The sequence below is a fragment of the Rhinolophus sinicus genome, chromosome 13 (genome assembly GCF_057876585.1).
Source record: "Rhinolophus sinicus isolate RSI-liver-muscle chromosome 13, RSI-T2T, whole genome shotgun sequence".
NCBI classification, from domain to species: Eukaryota; Metazoa; Chordata; class Mammalia; order Chiroptera; family Rhinolophidae; genus Rhinolophus; species Rhinolophus sinicus.
In genome coordinates, this window is record NC_142513.1 from 23,541,136 (window position 1) to 23,560,679 (window position 19,544).

The window sequence follows — 19,544 nt, forward strand, 5'->3', positions numbered from 1 at the left end:
TGATCCCCCTCCTCGGGTTCGATTTATTTGCTAGAGCTGCTCACAGGCTCAGGAAAATAGTTTATTTACTAGATCACTGGTTTATGATAAAAGGATGCACTGCAGGAACAGCTGGATGGAAGAGATGCATAGGGCAAGGTATGTGGGACGGGACATGGAGCTTCCACGCTCTCTCTGGGTGAACCACTCTCTCTGCATCTCCACGTGTTCAGGAACCCAGAAGCTCTATGAATCCTGTCCTTTTGTGTTTCTATGGAGACTTCATTACCTGGGTATGACTGATTTACTCATTGGCCATTGGTGATTGATTCAACCTCCGGTCTGTCTCCCCTCCACAGAGGTTGGGAGGTGGGGCTGAAGCTTCCAACCCTCTAATCATAGAATTACCTGTACTGGTCACTGTCCTTTGGGGCTTCCTGAAAGTCACCTCACTGACACAAACTCAGGTGTATAACAAGGCATTCCTTTCACCTTTATGGCTCTGGAGCATTTTTAGGAACCAATGACAAAAGACCAAATATAACAAAAGATGCTCTCATTGCTCTTATTACTTAGGAAATTCCAAGGGTTTTGGGAGCTCTGAGCCAGAAAAGGGGATGAAGGCCTAACCTATATATTTCTTATTACAAATCACACCATCGCAGGAGCCTAGCAAAGCCTGGCGCCTACCCACACAGGGGTCTGGGGGAACCCAGCCTGAGGAGACTGAGGCCCAGAGGGGTCTTTGGATGGGGGTCACCCACAGAGCTCAAGGCTGTTCCCACCACATGGTCACTGAGACAGGAGTCCCAGGGAGGGTCCTTGGGAAGCGACTCCCTCTTCCAGGTGTCTCTCAACATAGCCTTCCAAAATGCCAAGTCTGGGTAATTGTTGTTTCCTTCCTCAAGGATAAGTGATACCAATTATATATATGTATCTATATCTTAGATTATTTGTGGTCATTAGTTGTTAGTCTTCATACCTGTGTCACACTGTATCAAATGTAACAGCTTTGTGACATGGTTTATAAGGAGCAGGGACAGAATGGAAGTGACAGCAATCACTTCATCTCATTTTCTCCTTTAAACAACAGGTTCAATCACTTGCTGAATTGTGAGGGTTAAATGAAATATTGTATTTCCTCAATTCTAAATGGTGGCCTCTATGTCTTGTCAAACCTATGTCTGAGGACGTTTGGGCGTGAAGAGAAACTAATGACTAGTATCTTCTCTAATTTAGTAACTTTTCTGTTTCATTCAGGCAGCTTTATTGAAGTAAAATTGACATGCGGTAAATGGCACAGATTTAAGATGAACCATTTGATAAGTTTTAACATATGCATACATCGGTGAAACCATCACCATGGTCAAAATAGTGAACATAGTCGTCACACACAAACATTTCCACCAGGGTAATTTAGAGGAAGACAGGGGCTCTGGGAGCTCCGTTTGTCTGTGATTTTCAGAAGAGATTAGAATAGTTGTCCAGTACATGTCACTACATCGTGGCTCATTTGCTAAGCCCAGGAAAGACCACAGCAGACACCTGGGCATCCTCTACTGACTTCTGAAACCCCTCACAGTCACACTTGTGTGCTATTTGGGCTTCTTTAAGCTGCAGGTGACAGATACCCAACTCAGAGTTGCTTGAGCAAAATAGAAGTTGTATTGGTTTAAGGAGCTGAAAGTGCACAGTGAACTGGCTCCAGGTGCAGCTCGGTTCAGGATCCAGACATCATCTGTAGGGCCTGCTTTTCTCTTTGTTCTTACCCAGGGGCAGGCTCTCTGCCGGGAAACAAAATGGCAGCTACAGTCCCAGGAAATGTGTGAGATGCGGCTGGAAAGGTTGGGAGGGGTCAGACCTCTGGGGCTTTCCTCTTTACTCTAGAGTCAAGTGGCAGGCAGCCATGGAAGGGATTGTAAGCATGAGAATGACCTGATCTGAGTTCTGAGAAGATCACACCAGCTGTGGTGCAGAGCCAGAATGGTAATTAAAAAAAAATAAAAAAAAATTTTGGCTTCAAAATTCCTTTCATTTGAAAGGGTCACAATAGAGTTAGCACCAGGCAGCATTCTGGGCTCCTTTTTTGGGGTCTTATGTCTTCCCACAAGTCCCTGAGAAAAATGTGTAGCATCAGTTAAGATTGTAAGTCCCAGTCAACAGCAGCTTACGTAAGATAAAAGTGTGTTTCTCTCTTGTGTGAGGTGGTCCAGGGTGGCAGTGCCATGATCAAAACAAATCCAAGCTCCCCCTGTTGTCCTGCCCCACGAGCTCAGTTTCTGGCTTCAGTCCTCACGCTCACTTCATGGTCCAAGCTGCTGGTCCTCCAACCATCATACCTGCACCTCAGGAAAAAGGACACGGGGGTGTGGAGCAAAGGGGTTCATCTTCTGGTTGGGTCAGCTTTCCCATTTTTCTGACATCACATTTCTTTTTACATATCATTGCCCAGAACCTGGTCAGATGCCGTGGACCTTAATATCAAGGGAGTCTGGGAAATGTGACCTTTATACGTCCACATTACCACCCAAAATGGGGTGTGTGTATGGTTTTTAAAAGGCTGTACATTCTTTGACACTCTTCCCATCGAGAGGTGGGGGCCTATGGTGATCCCCTCTTCCACCCCACCCCAAATCTGGGCTGAGGCTCTGTGACTACTTTGACCAGTAAAGTAGGGTAGAAGTGGAGTTCCTATACTGGGGTTTTCCATGCCAGGTCATGAAAGGCCACGCAGCTTCTGCCTGTTTGGCTTGGAACCAGGACCAGGCTCATGGGCGTGTGACCTCTTTAGCTGCACAGGGCCCTGTGCTCAGAAGGGCCATTCACTAATTTTAATGCTCTGCTGTAGTCTTGAACTGCTTAATGATTTTATCGTTGCACTTGGGTTTTGTAAGAGAAGTCTGATGAGACAATGGAGCATGTGTCTGTGAGGAGGATATATGTACATTATTAGCTCCTTGCTGCCCTGTCAGTGTAAGTGTTTGCAATGCCTGCTACATGGCTTCCATTAACACGCTTACCTTGTACGTAGGGCCCCGTGCTCAGAAGGGCTCCTCTCTTGTCTTAAGGCTCTGCTGTCACCATCTTGAAACTCTTAATTTTACCTTTGAACTTGTGCATTGGGCAAGGGATCATGGGACAAGGGATCATGCACGTGAGCAGAAGAGATACATACGATATGGGTGTCAACTGTTCACGTGTAGTGTTCACCATGCCTCATGAACATAGAATCCTGGTGAACCCACAGTGTGTGGACATTCAGAGAGACGCGAGTGACTGTGGGGAAGCATGTGACGTCTATGATTATGTTGGGGCACAGCCCAAAGAGGCCATGCTTTTTGTTCAAACTAGAAGTTCCTTTGGTCACAGAAAAAAAGGCAGTGGCATTTTAAAAACCAAGGGACCTATTATATCTCTTCTTATTCGTGTTACTTCCCTGTGTTAGTCAACCACTTACACTGAAAATGATGACATGGAAAGATGGGGCGTCCCATTGTTCCCTTTCTTTTCAGTCTTCCTTACTCAGTGAGAAGGAAGAAGAGCACGTTGGCAGAATGTATGCGTATAAGGAAGTGAAATTCAGTTTGTTTGGTGCAGCATTTCCACTGTTCTGGTAAGTATGAAACACATACACATACATGCGTTACGAAATACCAATGATCTAATTTCAGCGATTCCATATATGAGTTAAATGCTCTTACATTTGAATTTAAAACCATCGTTGCAAATAAAATACATGGGTGCTGTTTTTCGTCACTGAGATTGGGTAGTTTGAGATGCAGAAATTAATGTACCATAGTTTATGCTTTTGGGTTGATCCCCATCTTTTGTTAACACAAATGAAGCTGCAATGAATAACTCTGTGCATATGTTATATATATTCAGGGTGGATTTCTAGAAATGATTATTGTGTCAAAGGGTAAATGCTGGGCCCTGCATTCCATGCCATAGGGACATAAATGTCAAGTGGAAATGGGCAATTCTTCCAGGACAACTGATGGCGATCTGGGATCCTTTCTTCAGAAGGAATGCTTCAGGCTTGAAGCCTCTGACTCCAGTTTAAGAACCCCTGGAGCAGAGGTGGAGCTGGGGAAGAACTGAGCGAGGTGGTGAGGAGCCCTGATTGCAAGCTGGGTGTTAGATTTATTCTCAGTGTACTGGGGAGCCACTGAAGGCTCCAGGGAGAGGAAGAGACCTGACTGTAGGCCAGGAGAGAGCAAACCTGGAGGTGGGGCCTGTTATGAAGCTGCTGGGATCTTCCAGGCAAAAAATGAAGCCGGGGTGAGAGGTGGGTGCTGGAAGGGAAGCAGTGCTGGGTGCCCTGTTTCCTTTCCTTTCATATTACTTGGAAAATGCCATCTTGGGGTGTAGCTGCTCTGGCCCCAGAGAGGGAAACTGTCGAAGATGGCAGAGCCACCCACCAGCCATGGACTGCTCATCTCTAGACTTACATGGAAGAGAAATATTTAACCCACTGAGTTTTGGGGTCTTTTAGCTATGGCAGCTTAGCCTGTACCCCAAATCACTGTGTGATCTTCTTGTGCCTCAGTTTCCACATCTGTAAAATGGGGTAATGGTAGAACCCACTAGGATTCAAAGATAGTGCCTGTAGAACTAGCACAGAGGAGGCATAAAATCAATGCCCACTAGCTCAACCTAAGTCCCCCTGGCTGACCCTGTGTAGGACACACTGTGACATCCCCATTTAGCCTGTGGGCAAGCCCCTTATTTTCTCTTCCTCCATCTGACTCCCCCGGTGGCACCTAGCTTGGGGCAGTGGACATAACAAGGCCCTGGACCCAGATTCATACAGTAACAGGATCTGGATGACTTTCAGACAGAGATGCTCCCTCTCCTACCCTTTACAGATTGAGAAACTGAGGTCTAGAGAGGGGCAGGAGTTTGCTCCAGCTCCACAGCGACTCAGGCAGAGTGCTGGCTGGATCCAGTCCTTGGTAGACATTGGGGTAGGGAGTCGATCTCTGATGTAGGAGCTTGGAGGGCCCATTCTCCCACCACTTTCCTCTTTGTTCATTCTGCCAGCCACACTGGCCTCCTTGTAGCTCCTCAGGACTACCTCAGGGCCTTTGCACTTGCTGTTCCTATAGTGGGTCTACTAGTCCCTCAACTCTTCCCCTGGCTGCTTCTTCCTCACCTTATTAGTTCTCAAGTTAAGCATCGCATCTTCAGAGGGGCTTTTCCTAATCACCTTAAGTTGGATCCTCTGTAATCTCTTATCTCTACCTCCTGTTTATTTTCCTCATTTACAATGTATTAATTTGTTCAGTTTTTAAAACTGAAAATGATTGGTTTTAGCTGATCTTTCCCTCTAGCCCGTTAAGCTCTGTAAGTATAGGACTGTGGACGTGTATCTTATTCACTGCTCCATCCTCATCACCCAGCGAGGCCTTGGCCCAGGCGGGTCCTCGATACATATTTGGTATGTGAATAAATGCATGTGTGCCTGAATGAATGTGCCAGGCCTGGATGTGTCCACCATCACACTGAGTGTGCACAACTTTCCTGTGAACTAGATGCCAGTCTCTTTACTGTGCAGATGTGGAAAGGAAGGCTCAGAGAGGTCTCACCGGATAGGGCAGGAATGTGCTGGGTATTAAAGGCCTTTGGACTTCCCTTCCCTCCAGACACACGAGAACTGCAGCTGTGTGTTCCCATGTTAGTCTAACACAAGAACGTAGCCCATTTATGCTGGACATGGCCTGGACCAGACTCCATTCTACGAAGGGCTGCTCCGTCAAAAGATGCTGCTGCTGATGTTGCCAAGGCAACACTGGGGGCTTTCTGAAGCTTCTATAAATGGCAGAGGTGAAGGCTCACACAGACACGAAAGGGAAGGAAACTCTGGAAAAAGGTCAAATCTCCCAGCCACCAAGACAATCCAACCTCATACTGGCTGTTCCCCGACTCCCTGCCAAGGGCCACCTTCTTCCTGGCCCATGGCTGTATCTCTGTGGTGTATGCACAGTGAACTCTCTCCCCTAGCGGGGAAATTGCCTTTGCTGGGACCAGCAGAGATCTTGGGAACAATGTGTTCTGTCCATCTGGCTCCATCAGGACACACCAGGTGCCAGTGGGAAAGACAGGTCTTGGAGAGCTTCCCAGAAAGTTCTTTCAGCCTTCGATATTAGAGGGGCCACCACTCCAGCATTTTCGTGGTCGGTGCCAAGATGCCTCCAGGGGCTCTGGACTAGACGCAGCTTACAGATGCAGGTGCACTGGAGCTGGAGGTTGACTGTGCCTCCTCAGATGAAACCCATTTCCTCTCTGAGCTATAATTTCTTCATCACTAAAACGGGAGAACACGGGTCTGATGTGGAGAGATGTAACCAGGATTCTGCATAGGAACCTGCAGGTGCAGGTATCCCAGAAGCCAGTTCCTGTGAGCAGTGGCTGCCAGGAGACACGGCAGGGCCAAGGCCACACCAGCCATACACCCGACAGGGCCTTGCTGCCTGGAGTCCTTTAGCTGATCTTGTCTGCAGCCACCATGAGTCAGTGTCGTTGTCAGAAGTGCTTTTATAGGTCTGCAGGGGTGGGGTCCTTATTGCACAGATGGTAAACGGAGGCTCAGACAGGACCAGGGCTCTGTTCCGGGGACAGAACCAGTACTGTGAACCAGGGTCTGACATCTCCTGGGCAGGACACAGCTATGTCCTTGATAGTCTGGGGCAAGCTGGGGGTGAGCGGGAGCCTGGGGCCAGGCCTTGGGGGCAGAGAAGCTGGGAGAAGGGGCAGAGATGGAGAAAAAAAGAGACGGGAATCAGAGAGAGGGACAGAGAAAAAGTGATCACTGGTTCTTGCCTGCCCAGCACTGCTGCTTCCTGAAACAGTGCCTGTTTCTCCACGGCTCTTCCATGTGACTTGGGTGGGACTGACCCCACCCCCTGGTCCCAAGCATGATCATGCAACCCAGGTCTGGTCAATCAGAATCACAGTGATAAGTGCAGCGATGGGCACAGGACCAGGCCTGGCTGGAGAGAATCTGCTGGAATCACAGGGACAAGAGAGCTCTCTGTCTTAGGGATGCTGAGCTGGAAGGACATCAGCCTGGGGCTGGTGGGGCCATCTTATCAGGGGAAAACATGATTGGGAATGAAGTCAACATAGCAGATGGCAGGGCTGCGAGATGGACAGGGACATTATGTGAGCCCCTGGAGGTAACCACACCTGAATCCACCTCTAGACTTCCTGGTATCTGAGCCAATCATTCCTTAGTTTCTATGTCTTGTGCCGAAGAAGGGTACTAGTGTGGAGGAAGAAGGAAGGTGAGAGGGAAAGGTGAATATTTAAGAACAGGTGTCTGAGGGTAACCCAAATCAGCTTCTTGGTCTTTTTAGAGACCTGGAGCACAGACAGGGATTTGGGCCTTCACCCCATCTGGAGACGTCTGTCCCTGGGGCTCAGCTTTGCCCTCCTCTCCCTCCAGCATCCAACAGTATAAAAAAATAAATGCTAAGGATACTGTAATAAATGCTTACCTTACCTGGGTCCAGAAGAGGTGGTGGCATGCACTAGGGGTTAATTTCCCACCCCATTCACCTCTTCGGGAAGTAACATTTATTAGGCACCGCTTCCTGTCAGGCGCCGGTCAGAAGCTGACATACATGGTTTCGTTTCCTCCTTGCTACAGCCCAGTGAGGAGGGAGTGGCATCATCTCCATTTCACAGACAAGACAATGGAGGCCTCAAGAGGCTGAGCCACTGGCCTCAAGTCTAAGAGCTACAGCAGGTCCATCTGACTCTAAGCCCTGCCCACGGTACCACATTGCGCACAGTAGGCACTAAATAAAGCCTGTGAGCAAATGCAGAGTAAGGCCATGTGAGCCTTTGGGGCAGCAATCTGCCCCCAAGTACTTTCCCCTCCTGCTTGTAATGCCACCGTGAGCAGCCACAGCCTTTGGTTTCCCGGAGATCTGCTTAATCCCTCTTGGGTTTACTCAGAAGGTCGACATAGAGTAGGGCTCTGGGGCTGGGTGGAGAGAGGTGGGGTGAAGGAGCCCTGTTTGCACCGCCCTAGCCTTATCCAGAAAATGTTCTGAAGACAGAGGCACATCCTGGGCAGGTTGGTCCTGGCTGGACCTGGGTGTTGCTGATGATGACAGGACTGGTGGTCTCACTGGGACTAAGGAGGGTGCACAGTGATGGGGGATGGGTGGCAGAGTGGTGGTGGCCCATCTCTGACCCTCTCCTCTGAAAGAAGCCTCTGGTCTCATGAGGAGCCTCTCTGGTCTCTTGACTCAGGCAAAAGCCCCTTCTCCCAGACTGCCAGCTATAGCATCATGTTGGGTGAGGCAGGCGGATGGGTGAAGGGTTCCGGCTTAGACCTAGAAGGATATGGACCCAGGGATTGATGTCATGGACAGTCCCCAGCAGTCCCTGTACTTGGTCCAGGATGAGCTGGACTTACAAGGAGAGCTGAGGGCAGCCTCAGGCAGCTGGCTTCCTGGGGCCAGAAGGAGCCTTGGAGGACACCGGCCCATAGCATAGACAGGAATCTTACTTCTAGGGACCGTGTGTGTTTGTTTTAACCCAAAGTTTCCTTCCAGTTGCTTTTAGAAGCTGTTTGAGAGTTTCACTGGGGCTTTTATAGCCAGAAAGGGTGAGTGCAGCTGGGGGACGAGGGGGGGACAAGGCCCTGGGGCCTCTCCTTGTGACACTCAAGAGTCAGCTTTTTCCAAGGGCATCCACAGCCCTGAAAAATTCTCTAGGATAAACAGGGCCTATTTTCAAATAAGTAAATTTTGAGAAAGCTGCCCACACTAGCCCCTTCATGGGCAGTCACAAAGCACGTGACCACATCAAAGGCTCTGACAAGTCCTGCAGCTAAGAATGCCTGTTCACACTGATTTACCTGGTGTTTCCCTCTCACTTGACCGTAGGTACTTTGAATGGGAGTCCAAGTTACTCTCTGTGAAACACGCTCTGGGGCTTACTGGAGGAAAGGAATCTCACCTAGATTTCCTGAAGCCCCTGAGAGACTAGGTCTAAGTTCCATATGCTAGAGCCTAGGAACGGTGGATAGTGTGGGGTGAAAATAATGATTCCTATTATGGGGTGGATGTAGCCCCTTCAGCCTTGAACAGAAAGTTCGAGGACATCTCAAGGTTGAGAAAGTTTGGAACAGGAGATAGTCTCCCCACCAACCCTGGGGCCAGATTCTGGGTCTCCCTCTGAGCAGTTTCCTGCCGGCAAATACCTTCCCACCTGCCTGAAATTCCACTGTTAGCCAGGTATCCCTTTGAGAAGCCAAGTTCAATCTGTTCTCAGCTCATTCAGGGTACTGTGACCCTCAAGCCGGCAAGGGACCCCTGTAGGAGACTGGAGGGAAGACAAAAGAGGGATACTACAGAGGCAGGAACCCCCCAAAGCCCACCATTTCGCAACTTGAGGGGAACAGGGAGGCAGGTGCCTCTTTGGGACTTCTGGGGGAAGGAGGGCTGGCTCCGGAGACCCAGGTGTCCAGGCCCAGGCCCTGGCACTGTGTCCTCTCTTTGGGTCCAATTTGTCCAGGGACTACAAGTCCTGTCGCCTCTGGCAGTTCAGCCTCCAGGTGCGGCGGCTGTTAGATGCCCACAGGACGCACCATCATGCGCGTGGCGCGCAGCGAGTAGCCGGGGCCCTGGAAATAGTGCCAGCGGATGCCGTTCAGCTTGCGCACGTGTTGGCGAGCCGGGTAGTAGATGCCGTTGAGGTTTGAGAGGCCGCAGGCGTCAAACCACCACCCTGGTGGAGGGGAGGAAGAAGCTTTGGGGAACTGCGGGCCCACCAGTGCGGTGAGGGCAGCCCCCTACCCCAACAACTAATCAGCCTGCTCATGGGAGACGGGGCTGGGTGGGAGTGGGTATGGTAGGTGGGAGGGACTCCCAGACCCTCCGCGCAGCCTGGGGCCTCTGGAGGGTGGCACTGGGCTCAGGCTGCCACTCTTGGCAACCCCCTTCTCCCTAAACCTCTGTGTCCGTCTCCTTCCCTTGCTGTCCTCTGTCCTGCTTCCTCACAAGCCTCCATCTCCCCCTTTCCATGGGTTACGAATGCTCCGCAGTTCTGAGTCTCTCACACCCAGCGTTGTCTCTTTCTCTCTCTGATGGTCTCTGGCTGTCTTTCTCAGCCTGTCTCTCACATACTGTGCTCCTCTGTCTTTCCTTGGTCTACATTTCTCTTCCCATCTCTCCCTTTGTACTCTGTCCCCCTGTAGCTCTGCTTCCACTGTTCTGTCTCTACGTCAGTTCCAATGTTTCTCTGTTTTCTATCTGTCCTTGTCTCTCTGTCTCAGGAGGTCTCTCCTATCTCCTGCTTACGGGTGGGTGGGGCTTCCGTGCACCCCGCACTCACCTGCAGACAGCATCTGGGCGCACTTGCACAGGCAGTTGTCATTGTCTGCGTCGCGGGTGCTGAAGTTGGTGCCCTGCAGGACCAGGCTGCTCTGGCGCCCCGCGGAGCCGCTGTACCCGCTCAGAGAAAGTCTGGAGGCCACCCGGAGGTGGTGATGGGAGAGGGACTCAGAGTCAGGTTGGGGCTGGTTGAGAAAGGGTCTCTGCTCTGGTTATTCTGGGAGGGGGAGCCCCAGCCTGGTGTGCTTAGGACATCTCCCTTCTGTACTGCTTTCCCTGTCTGCTGCCCCCTAGGGACTAAGCACCTACTGTGTTCCAGGCCTCCTTCATCTTGCTGCACCTGAGTCTTGCACAGGACAGAGCATGATCATGGTAATAATAGTGAGGACAAAGGCTAACATTTCCTTAAACATCTACTATGTGCCAGGCACTGTTCAAAGAGTGTTACATGGGTTAACTCATCTCATTTAATCCTCACAACACCCAATTAATCCCATTTTAAAGATGAGAAAACAGAGATCCCAAGAACCAAAGGAGCCTACCCAAGGTCTCAGAACGAATGAGGGTGACAGCCAGATCCTAATGGAGTGGGGCCTGATTTAGGAGCTATGTGCACTTTCCTCCCCATCTGACCATCTGCAACCCCAGCCCTGTCACACCTCCCCCACCCACCTACCTCCTCCAGGAAGCCTTTCCTGACCACACCAACCCACTTGGATCTGTGCCCCGGCTGAACCCCTAGCCCTGTGACTTCCACATCTGCCGTCAGCTGGGGAGGGTTTATATTTCTCTGCCAGGCTGTGAGACCCTTGTGGGCATGTCCAAGCCTGTTAGGAGATTATGACCATGAGCTCTGGGGGCAGAACACCTGGTCTGCCACTTGCCAGCTGCGCGACCTTGGGAAGACTGCTTCTCCTCTCACCTTCAGTTTCTTCATCCGTTAAAACGGTAATGGTAGCATAGTAACAGTGATGACCTCGTTTGGCTACTGTGATTCTATGACTTCGGTGTGTGATGGGTGCAGTGCTGCTTGTTATTCGTCCCTGTGTTCCCGGCCCTTGGTACATGGCTGGCACAGGCTTCCAGTGAGCCTGGTTGGAGATTGTTGAGAGCTTGTTGCAGGGGAGGGGCTACACTGGTGGCTGAGGTGGGGAGCCAGTTTGAGAGAAATTATGAAGGGCCTATGGGTGGAGGCAAGTGGACACCAGATGCAGCCAGGACAACTTGGGGAAACTTTGGTTCCCTCAGGGCAGGTCCTGGGAGATGCCCCGGTGGGATCCAGAGGGAATGTGGGGCCTGGGTATGTGGCCTGGCTAAGTGCTTGCACCTCCCACCGATGGGTTCTGTCTGTGGTGAGGCAAGGGCTGGCCGTCAGGTTCAGATGGCTGTGGCCGTCAGGTTCAGATGGCTGTGGCCAGCCCACGAGCCCTATCTGTGCCCTGAAACATGCCACCCTGGGCTCGCATGACTGGAAATGCAAACTGCCCTGCCAAGAGGCCCATCGGGCCAGGGGCTCCCTGCGGTGGGGTTAGGCAGGCTGGCCCAGCCACTCACATGGCTCCAGCATCTCCTGGTGGCCATTGAAAGCTCAGTGATGTCAGTTCAAGGCCAGCCTCAGGGCTTAGGCTGAGGTTGGGGGTCACATTCAGACGGGCGCTGTGTGGAATCAGGGTTAGACAAAGCCGATTGGTCTCCTGGGGTCACTCCAGCAGCACTGGTCCTTCTATTGTCCCCAAATCCTTGGCTCAGGCTCTGCCGCTCTTCTCCCCCCCTGTGGGAGCCAGCATGGGGATCAGTGAACTCTGGGGGGCACCCAACTCATGGACCAGGAAACCCCACTTGACCCATTGTTCCGATGTACTTTGAACATGTTAATGGCCCAGGCCTGGGAACCCAAACACATTAGTCTCTGGGGATCCCCGAGTTAGACACACAAGGTGTGTCTGCCACGTGTCTGTGGATTTGTGCATGAGTCTATGTATGTGTCTGTAGTGTGGCCATTAGGATACCATCTTCCTGCTTGTGTGTGTATGTGTATGTGTATGCTTGTTTTGAGTTTGTGCTGGAATATCTATTGTGGGTCCCAGGGTGCGCTCTGGAATCTGCCTTTGTGCCTGGGATTGTGTGTGTTTACCTGCGAGGGACATTTACAGGTGTGTCTGGGTGTGCGTCTGCTTGTTTGTGCAGCTGTGAATTTGCGTGAGTTCAGGCTCTGCGTGTACTCCAGGGGTATGGTGAGCCCCTCTACATGGGCATGAGTGTCTGTGTATCTTGCACTTGCAATCAAGTTTGAGTGTGTGGGCACCCCTGGGCGGCATGTGCCCAGTGTCTGTGTGTGCCTGGTGTCTTGTCTCTGCCTCCCCATCCCTACCTGTGGGCTACTGCCTCTGCAGGCTTATTCATGTGCCCTACAGGGCTCCAGAAGCCCCATTATTGTGACTGATGAATAAGGGACCCCTCCGGCTCCCCATGCCCATGCCCCAGCTGCTTATTGCCCACACTCAGCAGCATATCAAATTCACATATAAAAGAGCATGGCAAGGGGTTCCAAATTTAACACACATGTACATGTTTGTATAGATAGACATACATAACAGAAATATATACATAGATGCAGAAATATTGTATTTCTTTCTGAATTTTATTAACACTTACCATATGCTAGGTGTCTTTGCACAGATTACCTCAATTATGACATAAACGCTATACTTCACAGATGAGGAAACTGAGGTATAGAGCGGTTAAGTAACCTGCCTAAGGTCATGAAGCCAGTGAGTGATAGAGATTCAAACCCAGGCCATCTGGCTCCAAGGCCATGTTGTTTAGTGCAATGGATGCTTCTCCCAATATTTCTTCTCCAAGAACAATACAGATCCTGGACTTAGGGCCTTGGAAGTTGCTACTCAAGAATTGGGTCAGGGAGACAAGGTTATGTGTGTAGGAAAGACTTGGGAGGCTCCCCCAGCTTCCCCGTGTGCACTCACCATGTACCAAACACGGGATGGGAGCAGCAGTGAAAAAGATGGGCCTGGTTCCCGCTCATGCAGAGTGGGCCAGCCAAGGGTGTTGAGGGCTGCCTGGGGCACAGCAATTATAACATTATTTGCTGAGCCCTTTCTAGGTGCCCGGCACTGTGTAAATACTCTATGTGCAGTGTCTCATTCAAGCTTCAACACACTCTGCATGAGGTCGGTACATGCAGGGCACCTGTTTTACAGATGAGAAGGTGGAGTGACTTACTCAGGGTCATTCAGGAAGATGAGGATGGAGTGAGGACTTAAGCCTTGGCTTTGGTGGTCAGTGGCTTAAATAGGAGTCAGCAGGCTGTTGTGGCCAGTTGCAGGTCAGCTAGGGGACTAGGGGGGTGTCCAGCTCAGTCCTGCCTAGCCCAGACCCAGTGGATGTTTCATTTAGCTCTGGACCTTAAAGGAGGAATGTTATCAGATTGGGGTGGGTCCCCTAAGATGGGATGTCAGAACCACGTAACTGGAGGAACCAGGGGCATTTAATAAGAAAATGGGGGTGGGGACACATCACTGAAACCCTCCCAGAGGAGGAATTAAGGATAAAGTATAGGGGGACAGAGAGTCATCAGAGGTCCTTTGGGAGGAAGTGACCTCCTCATCAGTGGAGGCAATCCAGCCCAGCTGGATGATGACTGTGGCTGTGGAGGAGATTCTAGCATCACATGAAGAACCAGACAACATGTGAGGTCCTTTGCATCCCTGTAAAAGTGAGTCTATGAATTTAATTCTGTTCTGGTTCAAAGACAGCCAGGACCCAGGCTTATCTTCAAGATTCCTGACTTTTTCAGAGAGGCAACATCATGTAGTAGAAACACGGTGAGTTTAGCAGCAGTCAGACCTGAGTTCAAATCCAGGCTCTGCCTAACTTGTAACTTTGGGTAGGGGGCGCAAGCTCAGTGCCTCAGTTTCCACATCACTAAAATAGGTACAGCAATGCTTACCTCAGAGTGTTGTGGGGAGGATTAAATAATGTGCCTGGAACATAGTAGGTGCTGAATAAATGTTCACTCCTTTTCCTAAACAGAGCCAAGAACCAGGCTGAGGGAGGGGTGGGAGACCTTGATGATTTTATAATACTTGTATGTTCATATTTAAGCTCATCCTGCTATTAAGAAGTAGAGGTATAGAGAAGCCAGAACCTTGATTCATCTGAGTTCCAAAGTGAGCTAGAGCGAGAATGAGCTCAGGTACCCCGATTCCCAGCCCAGGGACCCTTCCACCTCACCCTGCAGCATAGGACAAGCTGGGTAAGTCACCTCTTGCTTTCTGGGCCTCTGTAAAGTGACTGCCTTGGGGTGACTGACCGTGGAAGGGCCCTTCCCACTCCCCACATGGCAACATCAGCAACATTCTCTCCACCCCACCCAGTGGCCAGGAGGTGCTGAGTGCTAACCAGTCGCCTTCAGATCCCGTGACGTACTCCCAAATGGGGGACAGATGGTAGGAACAGGAGACGCCCAGGGGCTGACCCATAGTACAGACGCGGTAGCCACTAGCCGAGGGATCCCAGCCCGCCCACCAGCCTGGGCCCCGAGCCCACCTGTACAGCTGTCGTTCGCTGCCCAGCTGGAAATGCTCATACTGGGCGTAGGCCTCGTTGCCTTCCCAGTCTTGCAGCTCCACACGCAGAGAGTAGGCTGCCCTGCTAGTGAGCTGGTGCACCACCTCATTGCCCAGCCAGTGCTCTCCGGCTGGGTTGCCAAAGCCCTAAAGGGGAGGAGAAGGTGGGGGTGGGAGAGGAAAGAAGGGGAGGGTAGGGGTGGACTACATGTTGACATGGGAGGCTACGCCCCTTGCTGGGCTGGGCTTCAGGGTCTGGGGCCACCGATCCAAAACCACTTTGCCTAATGATCAAATTCATAAAGTACAGTGTGGGCAGGCGTGGGGAAAGGAGAACCCTTTACCTCCTAGAGCAGAAAGACGAAGACTTTTGCAAATGTGAAAGAAAGCCTGTCAAATATAATTGAATCACCTTTCTACGAAGTTCAAGAATAGGCAAAACTAATGTATGTTGCTAGAAGTCAGACTAGAGACCTCTTTTTGGGGAGTATTGATGGGGAGGAGGCACAAGGAGGGCTTTTGGGGGCTTCAGAGCTATCTGTAGCTCTGAATGGTGGTCGCTGGTTGGATACATATGTGAATATTCGCTGAATCTTACACTTAAGATTTGTGTACTTAGTGCATGTATGTTAAAATCTCAATTTAGAAATCAACGATTTTAATCAGCTGCATAAATGATAGAGCAAACTTTGTTCAGAGACATGAAAGCCACTGCAAAATTTCAGCAACACATAAATAAATGTAAAGCTAATAGCGTTGGGAGCCATCGGTGTCCTACAGTGACAAGAAACCAATGCCCCCAGCCAGAACAATAATTCAGCACCAAGGACAGGGGCACACCTAAGCCCCACCACCCATTTAGTGAGGTTGAGCCGCTGATTAGCTTAATGGTTAATAATCAGGACTCCTTTGTGTATTTCTGCATCTGAGCCCCCTATATCTCTTTGCTATTTTAATGACCGTTTTAAACCCAACTGGCTCAAGAACATTCGTAGCTTAATTTGGTATTTATTTTTAAGTCTCTTTCAAATGGACAGCAAGCAGACACGCAAAAATAATATTGCTGTATTTCCTTGTGGGTGTCTTTTTCTATGCCTTTTTCTTTTAAATCTTTGAGAGCTTTTAAGTCAGCTGGCCAAAAACCCTTCATTCAAAATCTAATTTGAAAAACTGGAAGACAACAGGGGGCTCTTTCTCATCTTGTAAAATGCACGTGGTCTTTGAGCCGGCAATTCCATAGTGAAGAACATCTCTTGCAGATGTGGTCGCATATGTGTGCAAAGACAAGGGACTTCATTTAAGCAGTGCAGCCATGGATGGTCAGGGGAGATAACTTTTTTCTGTTTCTTTTTATGTATTATTTTTTTATTTAATTTTTTTGTGTATTCTTTTTTTAATGTACTTAAAAAATTGAAAGTAATGTAATATGTCTTATCTTTTCTAAAAACGTGAAACAAAAATAAAGTTAAACTTTCATTCTTAGACTATATGTCAGAACTTGCAAAAAGAAGGTTCAGTTTCAGAGGGTGGAGTTCCTAAAAGTGAATGTGCATTGGGCAAAATTATTTAAAGGTGGTTGGTTTTTAGGCGGGCTGACATTTTTCTGGGAAGAATTGAAGGCAAATCAGTCCCCTGCCCACGATCCACCTCCCTCCCGCCCCAGGTTTCAGGGATGAAAAACCCCTCCCCAGGGCAGCCATGTTACCTGTTTATAATCCTTCCAGTTCCGCTGGAAATTCACGCTGCCATTCGCACGGCGCTGGATGAGGGTCCACCCACCTCCATTGGCCTCCAAGTCACAGAAAACCTGAGGGAATTGGTGGGGTGGGGAGGGAGCCTTTGGAGGCAGCCAGAAGCCAGGTCTGGGCTGTCCCAAGTGTGATTTGGCTGACAGAATCTCACAGAACAACAGATGAGCCTGGGGGTCAAGGAAAGGCATCAGAAAGATCCAGTTCAAATTCCCCACTCGTTGTGATCCTTTTCCTAAAGTGGTGGGCAAGTGATGCCCTCTTAGCCTTCCTTTCCTCATTTGTAAGATGAGTGTGTTAATACCATAACCTCCTGTGCTCAGTTTCTCATCTGCAAACTAGGGTTGTGAGAATTCAATGAGATGATCTAAAAAACAGAGCCTGGAACATAGGAGGCATTAAATAAATGCAGGCTTTTCCCTTGCTATTGTTGGAGGGTTTCTGTAAGGATTAAATGCCTCTAGGTGTAAAGTGCCTGGTACACAGTGTAAACTCAGGAAATGCTGTTCCATTTATTGGACAAATGTTTTCTGAGTACTTCCTATGTGTTCACCACATCCAAGGCCCTGGGGAAGTGATAAGGATAAGACAAAAAGAGTTCTTTCTCTCAAAGAGCTTACATCCATCACACTCACATCTTTCAGGCTAATGTGTGTTCATATATTATTTTTCTAGCCAGTTCACTACATGTTCAATGTTCAGTGAGGACAAACTTGGTGGCTGGCCCTGGATGAAAAGAATCAGAGATAAGTCAAAGACAGATCAACCCTTGGGGCTGGCTTAGTTTCGAGGAGGCTATGAAGGTGCAGGCAGACTATTGATTATGAACATTTGGGTAGTTACAAGGAGAGCCCCCAAGAAGGAGTCCCTGGGAAACCCTGGAGGTCTTCCTAGAGAAAATGGCATTGGAACAGAACCTTGGCTGATGATGTGCCTGCCAGGTAGAGATGAGTGGGAACGTCATGTCCAGTGGAGAAAGCAGCAGTAGAGGCTTTGAGATGGGTAAGGCCTGCTCAGTGAAAGAAGACAGTGCCATCTGTTGAGAGGGTAGCAGAGAGTGCAGGAAGAGAAACTAAGGCCCAGAGGGGGGAACAGACTTGCTCAAGGCATATGAGCCTAAAGTAAAGCTGAGGTTTGAGCCCAGATCTCTTGCCTCCCAGGCCAGCTCTTCCCTCTCTATCAGTGTTCCCAAATTCCAGTCATTCACAAAACTTCCTGAAATCCACCATAACTGAATTTACTTAATTTCATATAGAATATTTACTTTAAAAATGGTATCCCCCCTTTTAAACTTAAATACATACTTAGACTAAATGTATTTTAAAAACACATTTTATCAGTATCGTAAGTGGAAAACTAATAACACTTGCCTTTATTCAGATAATTGCGAAAATAAATATAATGAATACAAAATAGTATTATGAAATTCTAGCTAGAAATGGAAAGCCTGATCTCTCTTTGTTGAAAGGGGAGTTTGGCAGGTATGTGAGAAATGTTAAAGACAATCTGGAAACAAACAGAAACATTCTCCTTGATATATTCAGAAGGGTTGAAAAGAAATTGCACAGGGAAGTGTGAAGTGGGAAGGCTGGCTAGTTGGTCCCCATACCCTTCCGCTTCTGAGCCTGGCTCCCAAAACCTCCCCCCTCCCTAACTTCCCCCTCCCCATCTGATAACTGGACCTCAAAGCTCAGGCCAACGTTGGGAACCACTCATTGAAGGTGGTGGGGCCTCCCCATCAGCCCTGGTCCCTAATTTCCCATGTGGAGCAGAGCCCCCACACCTGCCTTCAACCAGACTATATGTGAACTAGAAATAAATTTCTTTGTGTTAAGCCTCTGGAATTTCAGGGCTTATTTGTTGTATCAGCTGGCATTACCTTGGCCAATACAGAACTGTTTCCTGCTATTCCATCTTAGAAGCATCTCTGGAGAAGATGCAGAAGAAAGATGTGCTTCCAACTTTGGGAAATTCTGCTTTGATCCCACAATCTGATCCCTGGCTGGGTAGGGGCTCCAGAAATAGGTCCACCCCACCTTCTTTGGAATCTCAGATGTTGGACAAGTCCTGAAGCTGATGGGGGCAGGGATCTGTCTGTGAGTCCCTTGGCCCAGCACCCTTGGAAAGCCTCAGCCCTCGGGGAGCCCCCTAACCTTCCTGGGCTCTGTCATATTGGCCACATGGATGGTGTAGACACCACTGGCGTTGGCTCCAGAGCGCTGGATCTCTGCACAGTCCTGGAACCCCTGCTCAGCTGCCCTCACGGAGCCTGCAATGAGACAAAGCAAACACAGCTAGAGGTGAGCTAAGCAGAGAGGAAGGGGCCGAGTAGGCACTCCTGCCTGCTCTGTGCCAGGTTCTGGTTTAGGAGGTGCTAGGGACAGAGACATGAATCAGACTTGGGAAGGTTTCCTAGAGGAGGTGACAGTGAGCTACGACCAGGAATTGCCAAGGTCGAGAAGGGGAGGGTGATGCAGGCAGCGGGAACAGCATACGCAAAGGCTCTAAGGTCCTGGTGTGTGCAGGACACAGAAGTGAGGGAAACTGACTGAGGCGGGTGGGGATGGGGGAGTGACTCACGCCACGAGAATAGGACTGAGGCCAGAGAGAGCTCTGGTTGTTGATGAATGTGAGAGGAGTAGGGCAGAGAGTCACCAAGGAAGGAGACATGAGGTTGAGATGGCAGCAGGGGCCAGGTCAGCCTTCAATGCCAGGCGGAGGAGCCCAGCCTGTGGAGGAAGAACACTCTGGCCAGAGTGTGGAACAGAGACTGGAGGGGACAAGACCCAAACCAGGGAGGCCAGAGATAAGGCTGCTAGAATCTTCGCAGAGAGGGTGATTGGGGCCCGAACTCCAACGAGATACTTCCTCATTCCACAGAC

The 19,544-nt window shown here is 49.7% G+C and overlaps 1 protein-coding gene across 1 annotated transcript in view; it reads right to left on the minus strand.

The window, feature by feature from the left end:
* Nucleotides 1-3,618: 3,618 nt before the first annotated feature.
* ANGPT4 (angiopoietin 4) overlaps nt 3,619-19,544 on the minus strand; it is a 32,207-nt gene continuing 16,281 nt past the window's right edge. Inside the window, exons 5-9 of the mRNA XM_019755202.3 lie at nt 18,816-18,931; nt 16,620-16,721; nt 14,895-15,061; nt 10,330-10,460; nt 3,619-9,723 (exon numbers count right to left, since the gene is read on the minus strand). Of these exons, the coding sequence (XP_019610761.3) occupies nt 9,563-9,723; nt 10,330-10,460; nt 14,895-15,061; nt 16,620-16,721; nt 18,816-18,931 (677 nt within the window). The 3' untranslated portion in view covers nt 3,619-9,562. The remainder of the gene's footprint in view (nt 9,724-10,329; nt 10,461-14,894; nt 15,062-16,619; nt 16,722-18,815; nt 18,932-19,544) is intronic.